Below are 22,603 nucleotides of genomic sequence, written 5' to 3'. Positions count from 1 at the left end.
GAATTTTTTTATCATGTTTCATGAACACAGAAAACCCCTCATAGTTTTTAAAGCAACAATATTGGAGTGGCTATAAATAGCAGTGAGAGGGTGATTCTGAGAGCCAGTATAGACTAGTGGTTACACTAATGGGCTAAGAGAATGAAGACCTCAGTTCTCTTCCATTGTTAGCCATGGAAACTTACAGGCGATTTTGAGCCAGTCATTCTATGTCCAGATGATGATGATGATAATGATGATGATGGTGGTGGTTGTTATTATTATTATTATTGTTGTTGTTGTTATTGTTAATTAGACTTGCATGCCGCCCCTCTCCAGGGACCCGGGGTGGCTCACATACTGTACAATGCAACAATAAGTATACAAATCTAATAGTTAAAATATAGACTAAAAAGCCCTTAATCTAAAAAACAGTCAATTTACTCAATCACACCCATACATAAAAATTAATGTCAGAACAAAAGGGGGGGCATATAGTCACCACAGCGAAGTTTATTCCCTCTCCAAGTGCCCAGCGAAAGGAAAATGCTCTGTTCGCTCTGGGCTGTCCAGAGCAAAGGGAACATTTCTTTTCTCTGGGTGTTGGCAGAAGCAAAAATGCTTTGTTCGCTCTGGACTGCCAAAGCCTCCTTAAGCACCACCGAAAGGCTCCTCTGGCGGCCCAAGAAAGCCTGAGATGGCCGGGATTAAAGGGGGAGTGGCAGGAAACTGGCCAGGCCTTCGTGCTGCTCTCAAATTTCCTGGGAAATTTTTCAGAGCTCGGGCTCTTAAGTAGAAAATGGTTCTTAAGAAGAGGCAAAAAAATCTTGAACACCCGGTTCTTATCTAGAAAAGTTCTTAAGTAGAGGCGTTCTTAAGTAGAGGTACCATTTTTATTCTTGGTTCTGGTTGTTTGCAATTTTCAATTGGGCAAAACTGTGCATTATATGGCAACTATTTTTATATCAACAAGCTTCAAAAGTACTCAGTAACAGTATGCACCCAAATGCAACACTCCAGTGGGACTGTAGTTTGGCAAAGTTGCAGCCACTGCTGTGCTGTGATTGACATTTCCAGTATTCTCTGCAACCTTTCTTCAAGGAAAGTCCATGGAAAAGCCAGCAAGAAGTTGAAAGTCACTTCTACTTCCACTGCCATTTTGCCCACCAGTAGTCATTCTGTTTATGTTTAATAAGGAAAAAATTTCTGAAACAATGACCCAATGAGTCATGAGCTGTCTAGTTAAAATTAAATTAGACTTAAATCATTACCTACGTGTTATTTTTTTAGAGAATGGTCCCTAAATGCCATTCAAGATCTAAAGATGTCCTTGACCTGGATAAGACTGTATATCCCTAATATATTTGATTGTATTTCTGTTGATTGACTTATATGGCCTACCTTACAAAAACATAAGGAAAGAAGTTATCTACAGGCAACACTGTCATTAAAGGAGTTTTAGGTTTATAAACAGCATTCCTGCTGTTGATATCATCTGAAAATACAGCTGGAACAAAAATGTGTGTGCTCCACAAATGTGTGTGATAGCTCTATCAAAACAAAATTTATTTCCCCCATGCTTGCTTTAACTTTCCCCACCAAGAGCAAACATGGGCAAAGAGAGTTGTGATGTTTTATCAGCATTGTTTGAGCTTGGCTTGCAAAGTCTAAACACTTCAAATGGAATATTTATTTTAAAAAAACAATTAAAAATAATTCCTACTTAATAGCAAGTAGTATTTTACTAAGGGGTAAATCAAGTTCACAGGTGAAAAAGCTAATGGTGTCAGGAACTCTTGAAACATAAAATTAACATGTGATTTAAAGTTTGACTAAGAATAAGATAGTGTTTTCCTAAATCCAAAATATACCTAGCCATATAAATGTAATCTTATATAGAATCTCTTTTTCTGTTTATCTAAATTCCTGAAGATTTTCTTCGAACAAATAGCATTTCCATCCCTTCTTTCACCTATTTTTTACATTTGTTTTCTTATCTTATTCTAACACGTAAGAATTCTTTTACCTTTCTAAGATTACTTAGGTATAAGAGAATAGAATAGAACAGAATGTAACATGTCACAACCTTAGAACCTAAAAATATATTACTGTAGAAATCAACTTGGTCAACTTGGTATCTGTACTGAACCATACAATCATGCAACTTAAATTATTTGTATAAATTTAATTTGAAGAAAAGTCTGCTTAGTCACTGGTTTCCAAAAAATGAATGCATATCTTAATGGTAGCAGAAGACTTATTCTTCAGTCTATTTTATTTATCTACTAGTTGTACCCAGCTACGCATTGCTGTGGCTCAGTCTAGTTTGTCTGATTTGCCGACTCTAGAACACGCAATATATAATTGTCCATGTGCAAAGCAATCCGTGTGTAGATCTAAACCACACACACGTATTCAAATGCAACGTTGTGTCAAAATTTCAAAGTGAATCAGTGAAGGTCGCGTTTTAAGCACCTGCATGTTTTATCTGTCACAGTTGTGGCATCTGTGTACTATAATAGTAGGTATATAAAAACACGTGTGAATTAGAATGCAACATTGTGTCAAAATTTCAAAGCAATCAGTGAAGAACTTTCAAAGATTTAAGATTTTGAACAAACAATTACATTTTTATTTATATAACTTTAGCACTTTTATCTCTTGTCATTTTTCCATCCCAGTTCCAAAGTGCTCAGTTTTAGCAAAGTGACAAGAGCCAGTTTGTTATAGGGAAGTTCTCTCAATCCAATGCAGGCAATGGCAAGCCACTTCTGAGAAACCTTGCCTTTCGTAAGCTCCTTAAAACCCACCTCTGCCGTCAGGCATGGGGGAACTGAGATATTCTTTCCCCCTAGGCTGGTACAATTTATGCATGTTATGTTTGTATGTATGATTGGTTTTTAAAATAAGGGTTTTTAGCTGTTTTAGTATTGGATTGTCGCATGTTGTTTTTACCACTGTTGTTAGCCGTCCCGAGTCTAGGGAGAGGGGCGGCATACAAATCCAATCAATCAATCAATCAATCAATCAATCAAAAATAATAAATAAATAAATAAATAATAAATAAATAAATAAATAACGAATAATTAATAATAAATAAATAAATAATAAATAATAAATGAATGAATGAATAAATGAATAAATGAATAAATGAATGAATGAATGAATGAATGAATGAATGAATGAAAGAATGAATGAATGAATGAATGAATGAATAAATAAATAAACAAACAAACAAACAAACAAACAAACCAACCACAGGCAATGTCCAGGCATCTTCAAGAATGGGGCACAATTGAATGAAAGAAAAAAAGTGGCATTACACAATCTGACAGCATGATTTTATAGCCCATTATATACCTATTTTTTTTTATTTATATATTGCAATCTATAAAGCACAGCAACTTCTCCATAAATAATTAATAGGGAACATTAAAAAACTACTAAGCAATAAAATGGCAAACAGAATGAAATATGTCTACAACTTCCTATTGGGGAGGCCACTAAAGCTAACTGCAAAGCCAGTGAAACTGCTATCATACCATCTTGGGAAAGAGGCTATATCAGGGTATTTCTATTGTGCACCAATTTCCTCACACAGTCCAAATCAGCTACTTGGGACATGACTGTGACGTGGTGCAAATCTCAGTAAGGGGAAACATCTTTGTGATCAGTGTGTCCCTGCTCTTTCATCACTCATCTATCTTCAACAGGTTTACTGAAGGAGGAGAAAGAAGTTAAAGCCTCATTATTCATTCCTCAGCAGTTATTATCTTACCACTGCTTATATGTCAGTTTGCCTTTTTTGTTTCAGCCTCATTGTCAGTTCCTCATAAATTTCTCAGGAAGGAAATATTCTCAGCCACAGCTATTTAAGCTTAAAGTGTTTTGGAGTAAGTTACTTACCAGGGGATCATTCATTATTGTTGATACCCGGAAGAAATATTTTTTTGCAATTCCCTTATCTGGGTCTCTGAACTATGATATGGTTCTATATTGCCTCATTCCTTAACCCAGTGTTTTTCAACCAGTGTGCCGCGGCGCACTAGTGTGCCGTGAGACACGGTCAGGTGTGCCATGGGGAAATTAAACATGGGTCCCCAAACTACCATTCCTGCCAGGATATCCCTTTTGTGTTCATCAAAAGAGGCCCAGGTTTCACACTAAGTGAGCATAAATACATTTAGAAACTACATTATTAACTATATGTATAATATGTATTGTGTTAGAGTGTCATTTTGTGTCATTTTGGTTGGTGGTGTGCCCCAGGATTTTGTAAATGTAAAAATCTGCCACGGCTCAAAAAAGGTTGAAAATCACTGCCTTAATTCACAAAACATAAATATTTAAGATCATAATCCATGTGTCAAATAAGGTTGTTTTGCTTCTTCCCTTATATTTTAAATTGCAAAAGAGCATTTTCTGTTTCTTGTAAGTGGCTTTGATATACAGTAATACCTCATGATACGAACTTAATTGGTGCAAGGAGGAGATTCGTAAGACGAAAGGTTCGTAAGACGAAACATTGTTTCCCATAGGAAACAATGTAAAGTCAATTAATCCGTGCAACCAAAAAAACCCCCGTTAAAAAACGGTTTTCGGCGACTGCTGGGAAGCCGCGCGGCTGTTTTAAAAGGTGACAGCCGGCCTGGGGGGCTTCCCAGCACCCCCCGAACCCGGGTTCGGGGGGTTGCTAGCAAGCCCCCCAGGCTGGCTGCGACCTTTTAAAACAGCCGCGCCACTTCCCAGCTGTCTCCTGAAGCCGAACGCTAAAGCCGAACTTCCGCGTTCGGCTTCGGGAGACAGCTGGGAAGCGGTGCGGCTGTTTTAAAAGGTGACAGCCGTGCTGGGGGGCTTCCCAGCAACCTCCCGAACCGAACCCGAGGTTCAGAAAAATGTTGCCTCTTCTTACGAACTTTTCTTACGAAGCCCCGCCGCCCGGCTGTCACCTTTTAAAACAGCCGCGCGGCTTCCCAGCAGTCTCCGAACGCCGGTTCGTAACTCGAAAAAAGTTCGTAAAAAGAGGCAAAAATTTTCTGAACCCCGGGGTCGTATCACGAGTTGTTCGTAAGACGAGGGGTTCGTATCTTGAGGTACCACAAAATTGATAGACGCCACATACAATTTCCATACAGATTTCTGAAAACAAGACTGGAAGTATCTTTGGTCTGGAACAAGAGTGTTCAACTTTTTCAGATTACATGTTTTGATGATAGCTAATTATGCACAGTATTTAGAAAAAGTACACTCCATACGCATCACAATACATTTCTTGGATGTATTTATTTAAGGGATTTGCAGCATTCCCAATTCTTACTTTATGACACTGAGTGGCATACAACAATAAAAACACCAAAGTCAACAAAAATATAAAACCCAGATAATGAACCACAATCCCACAAAGCTGAGGTTACACACAACATTCTCCCAGCAGAGTGGACTTAATTACTATCCTGGCCCACAACATATAAGAAAAAAATAATATCTTATTTGGGTTTATGAAAGACTTTACATCAATGGTTAACACAGCACATTAAGACAAAGCATGGCTTTTAGTTTGGCTTACTACGTAGATGGCTGGAGGCATTGTAATTGGCAAACTGTGATTTATGCCTCAGCATGCTATATGAATATGGACAATTGTGATTTATTCAGTAACCATGTTTAATAGGACACAGATGCTTGAATATCTGTTTATTGCTGACTAGAAACCCCTTATGAATTTTTTGCATGCAAAGAAAAAATACAAAAGAATATGTATATCATATGCATATCATTTTAATAATTATACAGATCATAGAAATAATAGAATTATGTAACCATAGAAGAAGTCTTTCCTTTATCTCATATATCATATATATTTTCTTCCTTTCATATATCTTCTCCTCTATTTTTACATATTATCTTTATATATATTACTTCATGTCTATTCTCTTCCATATGTATTGTGTATTGGACAAATGAATAAATAAATAAAAATAAATAAATAAATAAGTAAAATTATTACTTGTACCCACAATTGCTACTTCCGACAGGAGTTGGGCGGCCTATAAATCCAATAAAACTTAAACTTCTTTGAATCTTTATTTTCTTTAACTTTCCCCCCACTTTCCTTGCAGTTTTCACTTTCTCTTTCAAAATTTAATTTATGTTAAACTTATAACATTTATAGTTTTGGATAGCCTGATGATTCCATGCTAGAACAGAAACAAAGGCAAAATACACATGTATTTTTTTGTTAGACAATCTTAAGGAAACTTGGCAGTCATTAATTACTAAAATAAACAATTGCTCTTCGCAATCATCTCTATGCCTCCTACTAATTCCTAGTGGATTCTCAGGACCAAAACCTCTACAGCAGGGATTACAGATATGAGTTAGACGTGCACCTTTGAGTCTGATTTCAGCATGAGATTCTAGATCAGTGGTTTTCAATCTGGGAGTCAGGACACCTTGGTGGGAAGTTGAATGACAGTTTCACAGGGGTCACCTAAGACCATGGGAAAAGTCGTATTTCCCATGGTGTTAGGAGCTAAAGCTTATATTTTGGCGCCTTGAAATATTTTTTTACTATCCAATTAATCAAGCATTTACAGTGGGGGTGTCCCTCTGATCTTTCTGCCAATCAGCTTAAAGCTCTGTTGGGAGAATTGGCACTAGACTTATGGTTGGGGGTCACCACAACATGAGGAGCTGTATTAAGAGGTTGCAGCATTAGAAAGTTTGAGAACCACTGCTCTAGCCAGTCACTGTCTCTCAATCTGATTTTTATTTATCATTGTGGGGGGGGAAATTTATTCCCCCTTGAACTCTTGGAAGAAAGAGGGGACATAAATATAAACAACAACCAAACAAATCTATCCACTTTCTAAAGTATCAGGAATACTTGATCTTGTAAGCAAAAAATAAATGACAGCCATTTACTATTATCCTTTATGGCAACATTTAGCTGAAATCATATTGTGAAGTTCTAGACACAATTGAGAAGGGCAGCATACAAATCTAATTAATAACAACAACAACAACAACAACAACAACAATAATAATAATAATAAGTCTGAAATGTGCATTTGTACATCTATATGCAGCTTCAAAGAGGTTTTGCAGACTGCAAGAAGTTCACATGTGATGAGATCTCTTTACTTGGTAGTCATAAATCTTCAAAGATCATGCCAGTACCAAGTGAAGAAACAGACAGAACTGACATGAGAAAGAAGTGCAATTGACGTCTTTGCAGGCTTGCCGATGACTTCAAACATCTGGAAAGTCTCCAACTAGAACTGGTCAGCAATAATAATGCATAATCTCTTGGCTTGCTTGCAAAAACTGTGAGGATTTTTTTTTTCAGAGGCACTTCTAATAATTGTTGAAATATCCTAGCTTGCCAAACTATCATGTATTACATTTACCTACAGCTTGGCTTACAAACTAATAATGTTTCTACTCTTGTCACTGGAAGTCTGCTCTCGTGAGGTCATCAGTTTGTGTTCCCAGGCATCGTTTGCTAAACATTACTCACAAAATGCTGTTTTCTTTATTTATACAACTGGAAAGACCCAACAAACCTTCCTGGGAAAGCTCTAACATCATTAAGCTGAAAATGAAATATCATCCTATGACATGTTGCGCAGAATTCAGTATATGTATCAGAAGTGGTATTCAATTACCTTTTCTACCAGTTCGCAAATGTAAGCATGCGTGCCCACCTCTGGCCTCCTGTTCATGCACTTTACTCTCATGTGCACCTTCCCTCCAGATGCCCAGCCTCAAAAACATGGCTAAATAGGATGATGTTATGTCTGGACAAGTGGGTGAGGTGGGCCCACCCACAGTCAACACTACCGGTTCACCCAAACTGGCTGAATACCATTTCAGATATATGTGGGTATGTGTGGAGAGGTTTTTTTAGAATGATCTTGTTATAAATGTGCATTATGAGTTCTTGTGATTTATTATAAGAAGTATGATAATAAACTTGCTATTAGTAGTTGGTTTTTATTAGAATAGTCTTTCTCTAAAAGTGGCATGTTTAAAAACAATTTCTTTTTTAAAGTAGTCAACCCATGTACAGATAGATTCATTTTTGCAGCCCAGGAATAAAAGAACAAGGGTAGCAAATAGAGAATATGTATGTATGTATGTATGTATGTATGTATGTATGTATGTATGTATGTATAAATATATATATATATATATATGTTTTTTTATGTCGGATTACCCTGGTATATTTTAAGGAACGTCACAGCTCCTTTTTGCCTCTAGGCCCAACCCAGGACCATTTCAAGGCAGTTAATATATTTATAGCCGACAACTATATTCTGTATGTGTCGACAACTAAAATATTCTGTATGTGTCCAGCTAAAAAAACATTTGACATATATATATATATATATATATACACACACACACACACACACACACACACACACACACATACAATAAGATATCTGAAATCCAATTAATATAAATAATTAATCTAAAACCATTCTAAACAGGCTAAAGCATTAAAAAATCATTCATTCAGATTCAAGTTTCAAGCTTAATTGGATTTGTATGCTGCCGCTCTCCGAGAACTCGGGGTGGCTCACAGCATATACAAAAGACAATAGTAGATCAATCCAATTAATATACATTTTAAAAAATCAAAGATTCAAACCACAAACATACCATACACTCGTTGACCAGAGGCTAGGATCTAATGACCCCAAGACTGGTGGCATAAATAGGTTTTCAGATTCTTGCGGAAAGCGAGGAGGGTGGGAGTAGTACAAATCTCCAGGGGGGAGCTGATTCCAGAAGGCCGGGGCGCCCACAGAGAAGGCTCTTCCCCGAGGCTCCGCCAAGCAACATTGTCTAGTTGACGGGACCTGGAGAAGGCCTACTCCTACTAGCCGCCCCGAGTCTACAGAGAGGGGCGGCATACATATCTAATAAATAAATATTATTATTATTATTATTATTATTATTATTATTATTATTATTAATTAGATTTGTTTGCCGCCCCTCTCAGTAGACTTGGGGCGGCTACTCTGTGGGACCTAATTAATATCTAGCTATTAACAATGAAACAAAGCTTGGCTTTGTGATTAAGGTAATTAAATATTCTTCACTGCTAAGAAGCATATTACATTTCATTATAATATTTCTTCAATCACTCTAGAAGGAAACATTCAAGAAAAAATAACTTGGCATATTACAACTTTGTTTCATTTTAATGTTTATATCAAACAGTACACAGCTAAAATGTGCTATTACATTATTTTGATTCCAAAATGTTCTTATCTTACAAAAAGTAAACAATCTTATGCTTTCTGTATTCTGCAAAGAGATGTTTATTACTTTAGAATTTAAATTCACACCAGACAATTGGTAGACTGTAGCATGGTAGAGTATAGGGTAATATCCTACATTCAGGACTATACAGTATATGATTTTCCTACTGGATGGATATAATGGGCGTGATTCCAGTATTCCTTCATTTTTATACTCGGACAATAATATTTTGGAAAATCAAATACAACCATTTTATTGTCTGTTGATTGATATAAAATCCTATGACAACTGACCAATACATGATCCAACTGAATTGTATGAAGTATATTTTCAGATAAGGATGGATATGGGTAGTCCTCAACCTATGTCCAAAATTATGTTGCTAAGTGAAAAAGTTAGAATTTTACCCCAATTTACAGCCTTTCTTGCAGTTGTTAAGTGTATCTGGCTTTCCCGTTATTTTGCTTGCCAGAAGGTTGAAAAAGATGATCACGTGATCTTGGAACATTGCAATTGTCCTAAGTATGAGCCAGTTGCCAAGTATCTGAATTTTGACCATGTGACCAAGGAGATGCAGCAAGTCATAACTGAAAAACGGTCATAAGTCACTTTCTTTAGTGCTTACGTAACTTTGAATGGTCAGTAAATGAACTGTTGAGTCATCCAACCAAAAAGATACATATTATTGCTTGCTGACTGCCTCCACAGACAGGCAGTTTGGTGATGGCTTTACCAGTCAGCTCAGTACAGGTGGACCCAGAGATCATCTGGAATCGTGGTGGTTGCCCAATCTCTAGTTCCTACAAAGAATACCAACCCCTGCATTACTTACAGCTGTGATGATGAATCTATGGCACATGGTTAGGTCCCACCGAGTTGGCCTTCTCTGGGTCCCGTCGACGAAACAATGTCCCAGGGGAAGAACCTTCTCTGTGGCGGCCCCAACCCTCTGGAATCAACTCCCCCCGGAGATTAGGATTGCCCCCACCCTCCTTGCCTTTCGCAAACTCCTCAAAACCCACCTCTGTCGCCAGGCATGGGGAAATTGATTCTCCTGGGCCGCTTCCGCTTTGTGTATGGTCTGTATGAGATGCATGATTATTTTTATATTAATTGTTTAGAAGTGTTTTTAGGTATTGGATTTGTACTTTTTTTGTTGTGAGCCGCACCGAGTCTGCGGAGAGGGGTGGCATACAAATCTAATTAATAATAATAATAATAATAATAATAATAATAATAATAATAATAAGAAGAAGAAGAAGAAGAAGAAGAAGAAGAAGAAGAAGTGGCAGACCAAGCCATATGAGAAGGTATGCAAGGTATTGCCCTATGTCAACTTTAGCGTACATGTGCATGTTGGCCAGCTGATTTTCAGCCTTTGCCCGTTTTTGCTCTCTCAGGCTTCAGGGAAGTCTACTGGAGCCGGGTGATGGCGAAAAACGGCCAAACGGACCAACTGGAAGTTCATTTCTGAACTCCTGGATGGCCTGTTAGGTCATTTTCTCCATCCCCAGGCTTCAGGAATCTGTTGTGAGATCTGTGCACATGCATGGGGGGAGGGGAGGGAGTGCACATGCACTAGGGTTGTGTGCATACACAGGGGAGGCCATGGGTGTGGGCATGAGCTCGCATACACCCTTTTCGCACGCAAACCAAACAGGTTCACCATCACTGACTTACAGTACTAAAACTAACCCAATTAGCTTGATTCTACATGTTTAAGGAAAAGATGAGCAAGGGAACATTTACTTCATACTACTTCCCCATTCTTTCCTGAATTAAGTCCTTACTCAACACTTCCCTCCACATGGATTACACATGGACACTGCAATCAGCCCATACTTAGATGGTGAAAATCACTTGCCTGCAAGCAGTCCACCACAATTAGAAGAGACTTGTATTAAAAATGATGCTTTCACAGTGGGATGGCTACTATATAGAAGGCTAGATGGTTGGTTATTTGCATGTTTGTTTTTGTTACTGCAGGAACTGTAGTAATTTATAAGACTAGAACTATTTCAGATTCATTTTTGAACTGCTTTAAAAGTGCAGAGAAAAAGCCTTAGGTAAGATTGTCACCATCCGTAGGTAACTGCCTCAATCTACCTGATAAAAGTAAGGCTCACCTGATAAATTTGTTTTGCGTTCTAGGCATAAACTAAAATTATATTGTCATTTCAGAAGGCCTATTAACTAAAGCTAAATTTAACTGGCCAAGGTCACAGCTTCTGGAAAATATTCTGAATGTTAAGTCTCTATTACAAAATAATACTTCTAATCACACAACAGCACATATGAACATTCAGTGCCTGAGTGAGCAAGCACCATATCTCAAGTTTCTTTTGCCTGGTTACATTTTCCACAATATATCTGGTCTATACCAAGAAGCACATGGCACCAGAAAAAAAAGCCATGCTGCTATTTTTGCCTCTTTTCCAACCCTTAAGGGAAAAAACCCAAAGCTGAGAATACTCTTATAAAATGTAGAATATTATGTTTATCAAATTAATTTCTGTACTCAGTGCAGCCTCTTTCAAATGTGACTGCAGAAGGGGGTGTTTGAAAACCAAAATGATTACAGAGACACAATATCAAGAGAAAAAGATCATAGTCTGGACACCTCTATGACTATCTTTATTGTGAATAAGAAAAGAGTTAATTAACATGACTGACTGGTTTTATTTAGTGCCAAATAAACTCAGAGCTATTTATGGTTTCAAGTAACTTTGTCCGGAATAACTAGCTGGATCACCAAATTAGGGTGCTTCTCAAGTAAACAAGATAACTGAATTAGGATGCCTAAAAAACTTTGAAGTCCAATTGGGTCCTAGTTTGAAAGAGATGCTACAACCAATTTAATTGATGAGGCTGAAATCCTATTCAGTTCTAAAGAGGAAAAATATCTGCAAAGGCAAACTTCAAGCTATACAAAGCTTGTTAAAAGTAAAGGCTACTGTGGTCTTTATTGTCTACAGCTGAAGGCAGACAGAACTCCAGAATTACTGGATTATAAAGTGCCTATTCCAGTCTTTTATTTGGTTATATTGAGTTCTTATGTCTGTGGTATTAACTTCTAGATCCTTCAGCTATAGGTAAATCATTGCTGAAAGGAGAGCTCGGCCTTTTGAATTTGCTCTTATACCTGGATTAAACCATGTATGAATTGTATTTTAACAACAGAATAAGTCTGAGCCAGCAAGGCAGGACATATATTGAAAAAAAAAGACTTAATCCTGAACCTTTTGCTTGTGGGATCAGTGGGTAGCATTTGTTTGCTTGTCCATATTGTTTCCCATTCTTGGAGTAATTAATAATTTAAAAATACTAGGCAAGCACCTCACAACACCGTGTTTGCATATGGGTTTTAGATTGCTTTCCATATTTTTCGCTCACAATATGAGAGAAATTGGAATTTCTGCCAATTAATTTTCAATCAGTCATATGTGTATGTAGATATAGATGCTTATTTATAAAATGTATTGGCTGCCCATCTTACCACAGGGTAATTCTAGGTGACTTACAGCCACAAAAAGTGATTTTTAATCTAAATATGTAAATTACTGATTTACAGTATATCTTTTCTATGGTTTTCTATTTTCACCAATACTCAATGGTTGTTGATCTATTCTATAATTCAACTTTGTCATAATTTCTATGATTACATACTGCTCACATGACAACACACATTTTTATTGTTTCTATTTTTCTCTATATCAGGAGTGTCATACTGTATCAATTGCTGTATCAATTGTTTGGGTGGACAGCTTGATGTCACTCCTCTTTGGGTGCGTGTGGTGTCCCAAACGTTCTGCCAGTGAAAACAGGCTCCCGAATTCCATTTTCGGATGCCATGGCCTCCTAAAACAACTTGCGGGATGAATGAGGCCCTCCAGAGTTCCATTTTCACTGGCAGGTTTGCAGGAGGCCATGGCAGTCAAAAAATAGAGCTTAGGAACCCATTTTCACTGGCAGAAGCCCCATAGACAGGTCTTTTACTGTTTCCAGGACAGCCCTGCATGCCAGATCAAAGTACCCCATGGGCTGGATCTGGCCCCTGGGCTTTGAGTTTGACACCCCTGCTCCATATCTATGTTAGGATTAGCTACATGTATTTGACAGTAAGAGCACAGGCAGAAGATGTTAAGTCTGATTAATGTGTTTCACACAGAAACAATCCACAAGAGAATAAAAAAGAAAAGCCATATGCCTATTTGCAGGAACAATAGTTGCTAACAAATGACTGTGTCAGACAAAGCCGCAAACTATGAGCCACAAAGACAAATTACCTTAGGTACCTGAGGCTGAAACCAAGTTGGTAGCTCAGCTCAGACACATCAAAGCACTTGATGGCTTTTATATTAGCACAATATTGCAAACTGCTTTCCAGCACACAATCCTGTTTTGCTAAGTATGAGCAGTTTCCTTTCTCATGGACACCTGGTTGTGAAGAGGAAGCAACATAAACATGGCTATTCACCAAAAACCAGCCTATACGCTGTCTAAGAGCAGCTGTTTCCACTAAAGACAACAGATACAGTTAAGTACCAAGGATCATTACTGAACTGTATTTTAAGTACCAAGGATTATAGAAAATGTAATTTTGAGATTGCAAACGGTATTGAAGAATTCTAGATTCTAGGGAGTTTTCTTACACAATGTTCCCCTATCAGTTACATTCAAAAGTTAGTCTGAAAGAGAAAAGAAAATATTACTTTCAGAAAGCAAAGAGCAGCACATAAAGCTGAGTCACTTAGTAAATAAATAAACACTTTAAAACATGCAAAAAAAAATTCCCAAACAAAGTCCTTTGCTAATGCAATCAGCGGTCCTAAATTTAACATGCTTTCCATATGAAGATGAAGGGATATAGGGTAGAATTTTTGTAGAAAAAGAAGTACTCTCATGCATTGTTATGTTTTAGGGAAAGGAAATAAGCAAAGAATTCTTTAACAAAAAGATGGAATACATGACCTAAGAATATATTTAAGATATAGAAATAATCAAGTACAGGATTTAAGAAAGAAAGCCATTTATTCCATATTGGTTTTCTAAAGGGTAAAAATATATTTCCTTATTTTATTTATTTATTTATTGGATTTGTATGCCGCCCCTCTCTGTAGACTCGGGGCGGCTAACAACAGTAATAAAAAACATCATGTAAATCCAATACTAAAAACAACTAAAAAACCCTTATTATAAAACTAAACATCCATACAAACAAACATACCATGCATAAATTATAAAGGCCTAGGGGGAAAGAATGTCTCAATTCCCCCATGCCTGACGACAGAGGTGGGTTTTAAGGAGCTTACGAAAGGCAAGGAGGATGGGGGCAATTCTAATCTCTGGGGGGAGTTGATTCCAGAGGGTTGGGGCCGCCACAGAGAAGGCTTTTTTCCTGGGCCCCGCCAAGCGACATTGTTTTGTTGACGGGACCCGGAGAAGGCCTAACCGGTCGCTGGGATTCGTGCGACAGAATGCTGGATATGCTGGATACATACATACATACATACATACATGCCACCTGAGTAAGCCAGAAATATCCACCTTATTCTTTACTGAACACCCTATGTGCCTATAGCAGTGATGGGAAACCTTTTTTTCCTTGGGTGCCGAAAGAGCATGGGTGGGTGCTATTGCGCATGCCCGAGTACCCACACCCATAATTCAGTGCCTGGGGAGGGCAAAAACAGTTTCCCGTGCCCCCCGGAGGCCCAGTAGGCTCGTGTTTTGCCCTCCCCACACTCAAAGCTGAGGGAGAGTAAAAATGCCCCCCCCCCCCCATATCCCCAAAGGCTCTCTGTAAGTCAAAAACAACCTCCCAGGGCCTCTGTGCAAGCTAAAAATCAGATGCACACATGCACATTGGAGCTGAACTAGGGCAACAGCTTGCGTGTCAAAAAATATGGCTCCGCGTGCCACCTGTGGCACCCGTGCCATAGGTTCACCATCACTGGCCTGTAGCCTCCATCTTTCATTTCTTTCTTCAGTTTGGTTTAATATTAAAGTATGTTTAAGAAAATATATTCCCAGCTTAATAAAATGCTTGAATAAACAAAAATATCCGCAAAAACACACACATTTTAAAAGCCCATGAAGATCCCATGGACGAGGCAGTTCTATAAGATGCTCACATTTCACCACTATTTTCAAATATGTGCTTTTTCTTTTGTGCCATCAATGACTGAAATTGAACATGTTTTACTATTTGGAAAATATTCTTTCCATTTGTAGAAGTGGAGGCTCTGTTAAGACTAATTTTTGTCAATTTCTATACTACTAGTTGTGTTATTTATTTACTTACTTACTTACTTACTTACTTACTTACTTACTTACTTACTTACTTACTTACTTACTTACTTACTTATTTAAATGCTGCCCTTCTCCTTAGACTCAGGGCGGCTTACAACATGTTAGCAGTAGCACTTTTTAATAGAGCCAGCTGTTGGGGGAGAGTTTTGCGCATGCGGAAGTTAATCCACCAAGTAATAATTAATAATAATAATTTATTAGATTTGTATGCCACAGTTAACCACTATACATAATTGAAGTCTTCAATGAAAAACATAGCAGCAGGCTTTCTTGTAAAAATATATACTGTATATTTTCTTCTTATCAAACTGCTTCTCTAAATAAACTATCACCTTTACATTTAACCACTATAATAAACTATCCACAACACTTTTATATAACTCTTATTCTGTCCACTACTGCAACCATTAAGCACTAACCATTAAACTACAAACCACTCAGCACAAACCACTGTATAACAAACCACACTCTACTATAACAAAACACATTCATGCAAGGATGTTCCTCCTTATATAGGTTACAGCCAATCCTTGTATAACAAAACACATTCATGCAAGGGTGTTCCTCCTTATATAGGATACAGCCAATCAGGTTGCAGCACATTTAGCAAACCCATGATTACATGATGATTATGGCTTACATCAACCTTTCCTATGGTTACAAACCATTTACTTGCATTGTAATATTACCTTCAGAAATATACTTATTTCTGACACCAGCATATCACCCCCACAATCTGGGTCCTCATTTTACCCACCTCGGAACGCTGGAAGGCTGAGTCAACCTTGATCCAGTGTATGAAATTTGAACCACTGACCTGCAGATCTAGCAGTCAGCTTTAGTGGCCTGCAGTACTGCACTCTACCCACTGCACCACCACGCCTCTTTTTGGACTGGAATGAACATAGTTTATAGTTTATAGTTTATAGTTTAGTTTAATCAGATTTGTATGCCGCCCCTCTCCGCAGACTCGGGGCGGCTCACAGCAACAGCAATACAAGACAAATCCAATATTAAATTAATTTTAAGAACACCACAAGTTAAAAACCAATCATACACACTAGCATACCATACACAAATTTTATAAGCCTAGGGGGAAGGAACATGTCAATTCCCCCATGCCTGACGACAGAGGTGGGTTTTAAGGAGCTTACAAAAGGCTAGGAGGGTGGGGGCAACTCTGATATCTGGGGGGAGTTGATTCCAAAGGGTCGGGGCCGCCACAGAGAAGGCTCTTCTCCTGGGTCCCGCCAAACGACATTGTTTAGTTGACGGGACCCGGAGAAGGCCAACTCTGTGGGACATGACTCCTCTGGAACAGATTTAACTAGTTATGGTAATTATAGGTATTATAAGGCTGTGTGGTGGTTCTACTTCATGTATGCTTCTTGAAGAGGCCACATTCCCATTCCCACAACATTTTCTAAGATTCAAATCTAAACTATCTCACTGCCCTATAACTTCTTCTTGTGTGAGAGCATTCAACAAATGGAACTCTTTTTACACAAATCTTTGGATGAAATCTGATTAAGTATTCTCCTGTACAAGGAAAAAAATAACATGTCCCCACAAAATCACAAAGATTTGAGCCAAGAGTTCAGGCAAGTAAAGGAAAGGCACAAGATAAAGTATCTACAAATGAAATGACATATATGGAGACTTTCTTAAGTTTGATGACACCTACATTTCCTAGTACATGATAAGATTTTAGCTGATCTTCATGATTCACATTCACAAATATTTAAGCATATTGTTCCCTGTGTACTCCCTAATATCTAAGATAAAGTAGGAGATAAGAAATAAGCAATTATATACTTAAAGTGACCTTTGTGCAGCATTCACCTTGAATAGGAATGCCATAGAAGAGGTATGGGGAGTTTCCCCCAAAGCTAACAAAAATAAGAAAAAGCTTTCCACACTGGAACAGAGATACTCAAAAAAGACCAAAACAAAGCACATGAAAAAGCCTGAAGCAAGTGTTATAATAGCAGCTGGATTCACTAACCAGCACTAATATAGAGAAATGAAGAAATGGCATACATCCATGTGCATTTGGTCCATATATGAATTTTTAATGTTTAGTTTAATATATGTGTATATTTTAAGAGCATCTGTCATGAACTGAGACTGCCGAAATGAATCTGATACATCAAGCAATATGGTAGAGGTTTGAGAAATCAAAGAACATCCTCTGGGCATTTTGAATGGAAAGAACAGAAACTGAAGCTCAAATTAAATTCTAGCAGTATTAATCAATTTATGTACATTATGTATATTTCTCAGCTCAACCAGTTCTAAGATTTCTATTGTTTGACTGCACTTCTACAATCAGAAGTCTAAGTATCTGCATACCCATAAGATCAAGATAATGTTGATTTCCAAACCATCTTAGTATCCAACTCCACAATCTGCGGATTTTTTTTTTCCAAATGGGCATTTGCCATCATCCCATTTTTTCCATTCTAACTCGGAAATTTCATCAGGATTTATCTGGCTTTCAACAAATGGAACTCTCTTTACACAAATCTTTGGCTAGGTTGGATGTGCTGGCTCTGTCGCTTGTGGGGTCATTTTAAAATAATTTCTCTAGAGCAGCTATGGGACAGCTCCATGGAATCCCTGAGCCACATTATCTTCTCTTGATCTCTTTATATAATCCATCCATCCTCTTTTAAAGATATAACCTGTCAGAAAAACAATGCTTATTTATTGTTTCTTCTACCTGACAAGACTGTGAGCTGTCTTCTTAGGTTGCCCAATTCCGTTCTCTGTAATCCACTTACACTAAAGATTATTGCTAATCTTAGTGATCCCCACTGTTACTATATTTATATTACATCAAAATTATGATTGTCTTGTTTTCCTGTATTTTATTATGTCTTTTAAGTTATATCTATAATTTTAAGTTTGTTTTTATGTAGTGTTTTCTGTCTAAAGGTCATAGTAAATATTTGTTGTTGTTATGCATTATGGCATAAACTTTACTACTATCATCTTCATCAGCTGTATGAAACATTGTGATCTGCAAATCAGTGTAGGAATATTGAAGATTAACAAGGAATTAGAAAGACAGATGAGTAGAAAGGAAATGCTCAAAGTGGTGACAGCGATGCTTATATAGTGGCAAATGATAAAACGGTCATTGATGATGGCTAAATTAATGAATAACAGAACTCTAATAAAATTTGCATGGCTAATCTTAAACAATCTTATACCTGTTATTCCAAACTTAACTGAAAGGCCATTAAAATGCTAAGGTTACCCCTTATTTGGCCTGATTCCTCCCATCCAGCCAATATATTAAGCCTACAATATGTAAAATACTTTGATCAGCATCATCTACAAGAGGTGTGTCAAACGCAAGTCCCACAGCAGGATCTGGCCAGCGGAATGCTTAAATCTGGCCCACGGGGCCGGCCTGGAAATAGCAAACGCCCGGCCCATATTGCCTTTAGCAGCCAAAAGAGGTCATGTCAAATGTCTAATATCTCTATATCTAATATCCCTCTGTACCCTATTTTGGCCAGCAGGGTGCAGCAGGAGGCATCCGTGCTGTCTCCCCACTACGACCAGCCCACGGAGAACTACAATGCTGAACTGGCCCTCAAAGAAATCCAGTTTGATACCCCTAATCTACAACCATGCAAACCCCAGAATTCTGGTAGTTACAGTTCCAATGCTATGTTCTCCATCCAACATATAAAAGAACTGAAATACTTGAAATACTTATTCTGCAGAATACAACATCCTTTTGGATGGATAGATGCCTCCTGCCACACCCTGCTGGCCAAAATAGGGTGCAGAGGGATATTAGAGGAATGATTCACTTATGTAGCTGACTTGCGTTTTGCTTTGTATATGAAGAACATGTGATTATTTCTATTACTGGGATAACATCTGGACAAGTGATATTGATTTTAATGGTTTTTACAACAAAATGAAAGTACAATAAAAATTAAGTGTCATGGGGATGAAAATTTAGCGATGCCCTGGACAAAACCTAGATTTGATGTAATTTAATTCATTTTAATTTTATTATGAAGTACCATATCAATTATAAGCAAGCAGCTTTTTTCAAAGGATTCTGGTAAAACCCAAAGTTTTTTTGGATGGGGGGAGCAGGGCTTTTTGGTGCCCATTATGCATGTCTCATTTAAATAGAAATGAAAAATATAAAATACAATCAGTTATTTAGCTATTTATTACTTATGACTACCTAATAAAACCTCTACAAATTCAGCATGTTACTGAATTACAGGTTTTGAGAGGGAGAGTAAGAAAAGAGAGAACTGTTTTCATGCACAGCTTATGAGTTCGCAGGAAAGCTCTGGCTAGTTCACCATGTAAATCTCTGGATGACTCTTCATTTTATTCAGAATCATTTTTTATCCTCTTACATTTCAACAAAGTGTGCTCAACATCAGCAGCTGAAAACCCAAAAGAACAGTCACAAATTGCACTATAAGTGAGTTTCATCCTAGGAGTACCATGTCCTGGCTTGCACTTCACTGCTTACTGCTCAAGCTGGCTCAGTTAAAGTGAATTTAAGTCCATGCATCATTACTGCTTATATCTCCATTAGAAAGTCCAGCAATGTCATTTAGTAATTACAAGCTGAATGAAAAACTAGAATACTCACTTGGAAAATTACAGAAATTATACTTCTTAATTTATGTCAGGCAACATGCCTTTTTGACTGCTGATTTGTGAGGCTGAAGTAAGTTTCCAAGCAAACATACGTTGAATTCCAAAAGAATAGAGTTACAAAAAATGTTTCACAAATAGAGAACAAAGAGAACCTAAGGGCATTGTACTAAATGCACAATGAGGTTGCAGCTAGGAAGTTGGGTGAAATAAATTGTTATAAAAGTGCCAGATGCACTTCATGTGATTCTATAAGAACAGCAATTAATGGTCAGTCTAAAAGGCTACACTCTTTTGATTGATGGTGGCCCCGATTATAATAAAAGATGCAAAAGAATGTTTCAATAATTCCTATATCAGTGTTTCTCAATCTTGACAACTTTAAAATCTGTAGGCTTCAAATCCAAAGAACACCCCAGCCTGCATTCTGCCTGGGGAATTCTGGGAATCAATGCCCACACATCTTAAAGTTGCCAAGACTTAGAGGTGGAGCTCTTGCCTCACAATCAGGAGTTGGGAGTTCGATCCTAAGTAGAGGCAGATATAAGGGTCTCCTGCTTGGGCAGAGGGTTAGACTAGATGACCTGCAGGGTCCCTTCCAACTGTGTTAATCTGATGAAGATTGAGCAATGTTTTCCCACACCAACCAGTCATTGCCAGTTCCTAGCTGAAATACTGTAGCAAAGGATTTTATACAGGTTCCAAATCCCGTTTTAAATGACACCACAAGGGGTCTCATTTTACACTTATACCGATTTGACATGCTTTTCGGATACCGTGGGAGAGGCTTTTGCCCCCACCTGTTCCATAAGTTTCTATGTCCTATTCTCAGGTTCACTAATCACATGAAACATATTCTAATAATAATGATGCTAATAATAATAATAATAATAATAACAACAACAACAACAACAACAACAACAATAATAACAACAGTAATAATACAAAACTACTACTACTAATAATAATAATAATAACAATAACAATAATAATAATAATAATAATATCCTTTTGCTGTCTTCTTGGCCATACCAAAGGTACTGCTAATACAAGTTTGCAAAGGGAAACACATCCCAAATGAACCCTCTCCCACCTGCCTCCCTTCTCAAATTATATCTGGCTCAATGCAGTAATAAACCCAAGAGCCAAATCGGTAAAAGGCTTCTTTCTCCTTGTCAGGACCCGCAGCGTTTTGTACCAATAGGCACCGAGGCCTCACTTGCAAGCATTATTCATCCCGTACTCACGTAGTGCTTGGAAGGATTTCGCCTTTTTTCCACGTCCACCACATTAGCATCCAGTACAGTGCAGGACAGCATCTTCGTCCCCAGGAAAACCAGGAAACGCAAACACGGTCCAGATGTATCCTTGTATTATGATGACTGCGCCGCTTTATCCTTCGGCTCCTCGGCACTCAAGGAGGATTTCCGAGGAAAACACAGCCTCCTCTGCCCTCGGCGTGGCTCTCTTCTCCTCGCCCGGGCCAAAAACGGACGGACGAAACACACCTCCGACTCCGCTTTCCCGAACGCTTCTTCCCCCCCCCCTTTCTTTTAAAAATTTTTAAATCACGCGGGAAAGGACCTAAACACGGCCGCACGCCAGCGCGTCCCGCAAGCGCGCACGACAGACACACGCGCGCTTCAAACTCTTCTCCTTCCAATGCGGGGAAGCCCGAGTCGCCCCCAGTTTACTTCCAAGATTTCATCCACTCTTCTCGTTCCGGACCGCATTGGAGCGGGCGGGCAGACGGACGGACGGGGAGGCGGAGTTCAGCTCCGGGAATGGCTCAAGTTCTGCACAAGCCCTTACACAGACAGACCTCGCGTGCTGCCTGTGTGTGTATTGTGTGTGTGCGCGCGCGTGCGTGTCCTCCCCTCTTATTCGCTCCCCCCCTGCCCGCTGCCTGGCTACCTACCTACCTACCTCTTTCCCCTCCTCCTCCTCTTGCCCCCACCACTACCTCCCGCCTTACACCGGAGTGGGTCGCCGCCTTGCAGTTATTCTCGGCCCCTTGTCTGACAGCGGCTGAGCTTTGACAACGCTTCCCGCCGCAGCCCCGACTGCCTGGGGGGGCGGAAAGGGAGGAAACGGGCAGCAGATACGGCGGGGCTGGTTTGGAGGAGGGAGGCGAGCGCGCGGCGGCCCTTCCACCCCCAGCTCGCCTTAGGATTCCCGCTGCTGTCTTCGCGGTGAGGCGAGCGGGGAGGGGCTAGCTGAGGGGGGGTGTTTGCCGACTGAGGGGGAGGAGAGGACGGCGCTGCCTACCGCCACCCACCGGCAAGAGAGCGGAACCGGGATGGAGGGCGGGGGAGATCACCTCTCCACACTCAAAGCCCTAGAGAAGCTGACAGGGGCGGCGGCCACTTAGAGCTACTGGGAGGTCGCATGGGCA

General features: G+C 38.9%; 1 protein-coding gene across 4 annotated transcripts in view; it reads right to left on the bottom strand.

Moving 5' to 3' along the window:
* The window catches only part of SH3PXD2A (SH3 and PX domains 2A), a 303,341-nt gene extending 281,563 nt beyond the window's left edge, over nucleotides 1–21,778 (bottom strand). For 2 of the 4 annotated variants that reach the window (XM_070752797.1, XM_070752799.1), the window contains exon 1: nucleotides 21,456–21,778. In XM_070752797.1, the coding sequence (XP_070608898.1) occupies nucleotides 21,456–21,527 (72 nt within the window). In that variant the 5' untranslated portion in view covers nucleotides 21,528–21,778. The remainder of the gene's footprint in view (nucleotides 1–21,455) is intronic. The other 2 variants (XM_070752798.1, XM_070752796.1) reach the window with 2 other exon arrangements.
* Nucleotides 21,779–22,603: the final 825 nt, after the last annotated feature.

Source organism: Erythrolamprus reginae, chromosome 5 (genome assembly GCF_031021105.1).
Source record: "Erythrolamprus reginae isolate rEryReg1 chromosome 5, rEryReg1.hap1, whole genome shotgun sequence".
In the NCBI taxonomy this organism is placed as follows: Eukaryota; Metazoa; Chordata; class Lepidosauria; order Squamata; family Dipsadidae; genus Erythrolamprus; species Erythrolamprus reginae.
This window is presented reverse-complemented; position numbering and strand designations above follow the sequence as displayed.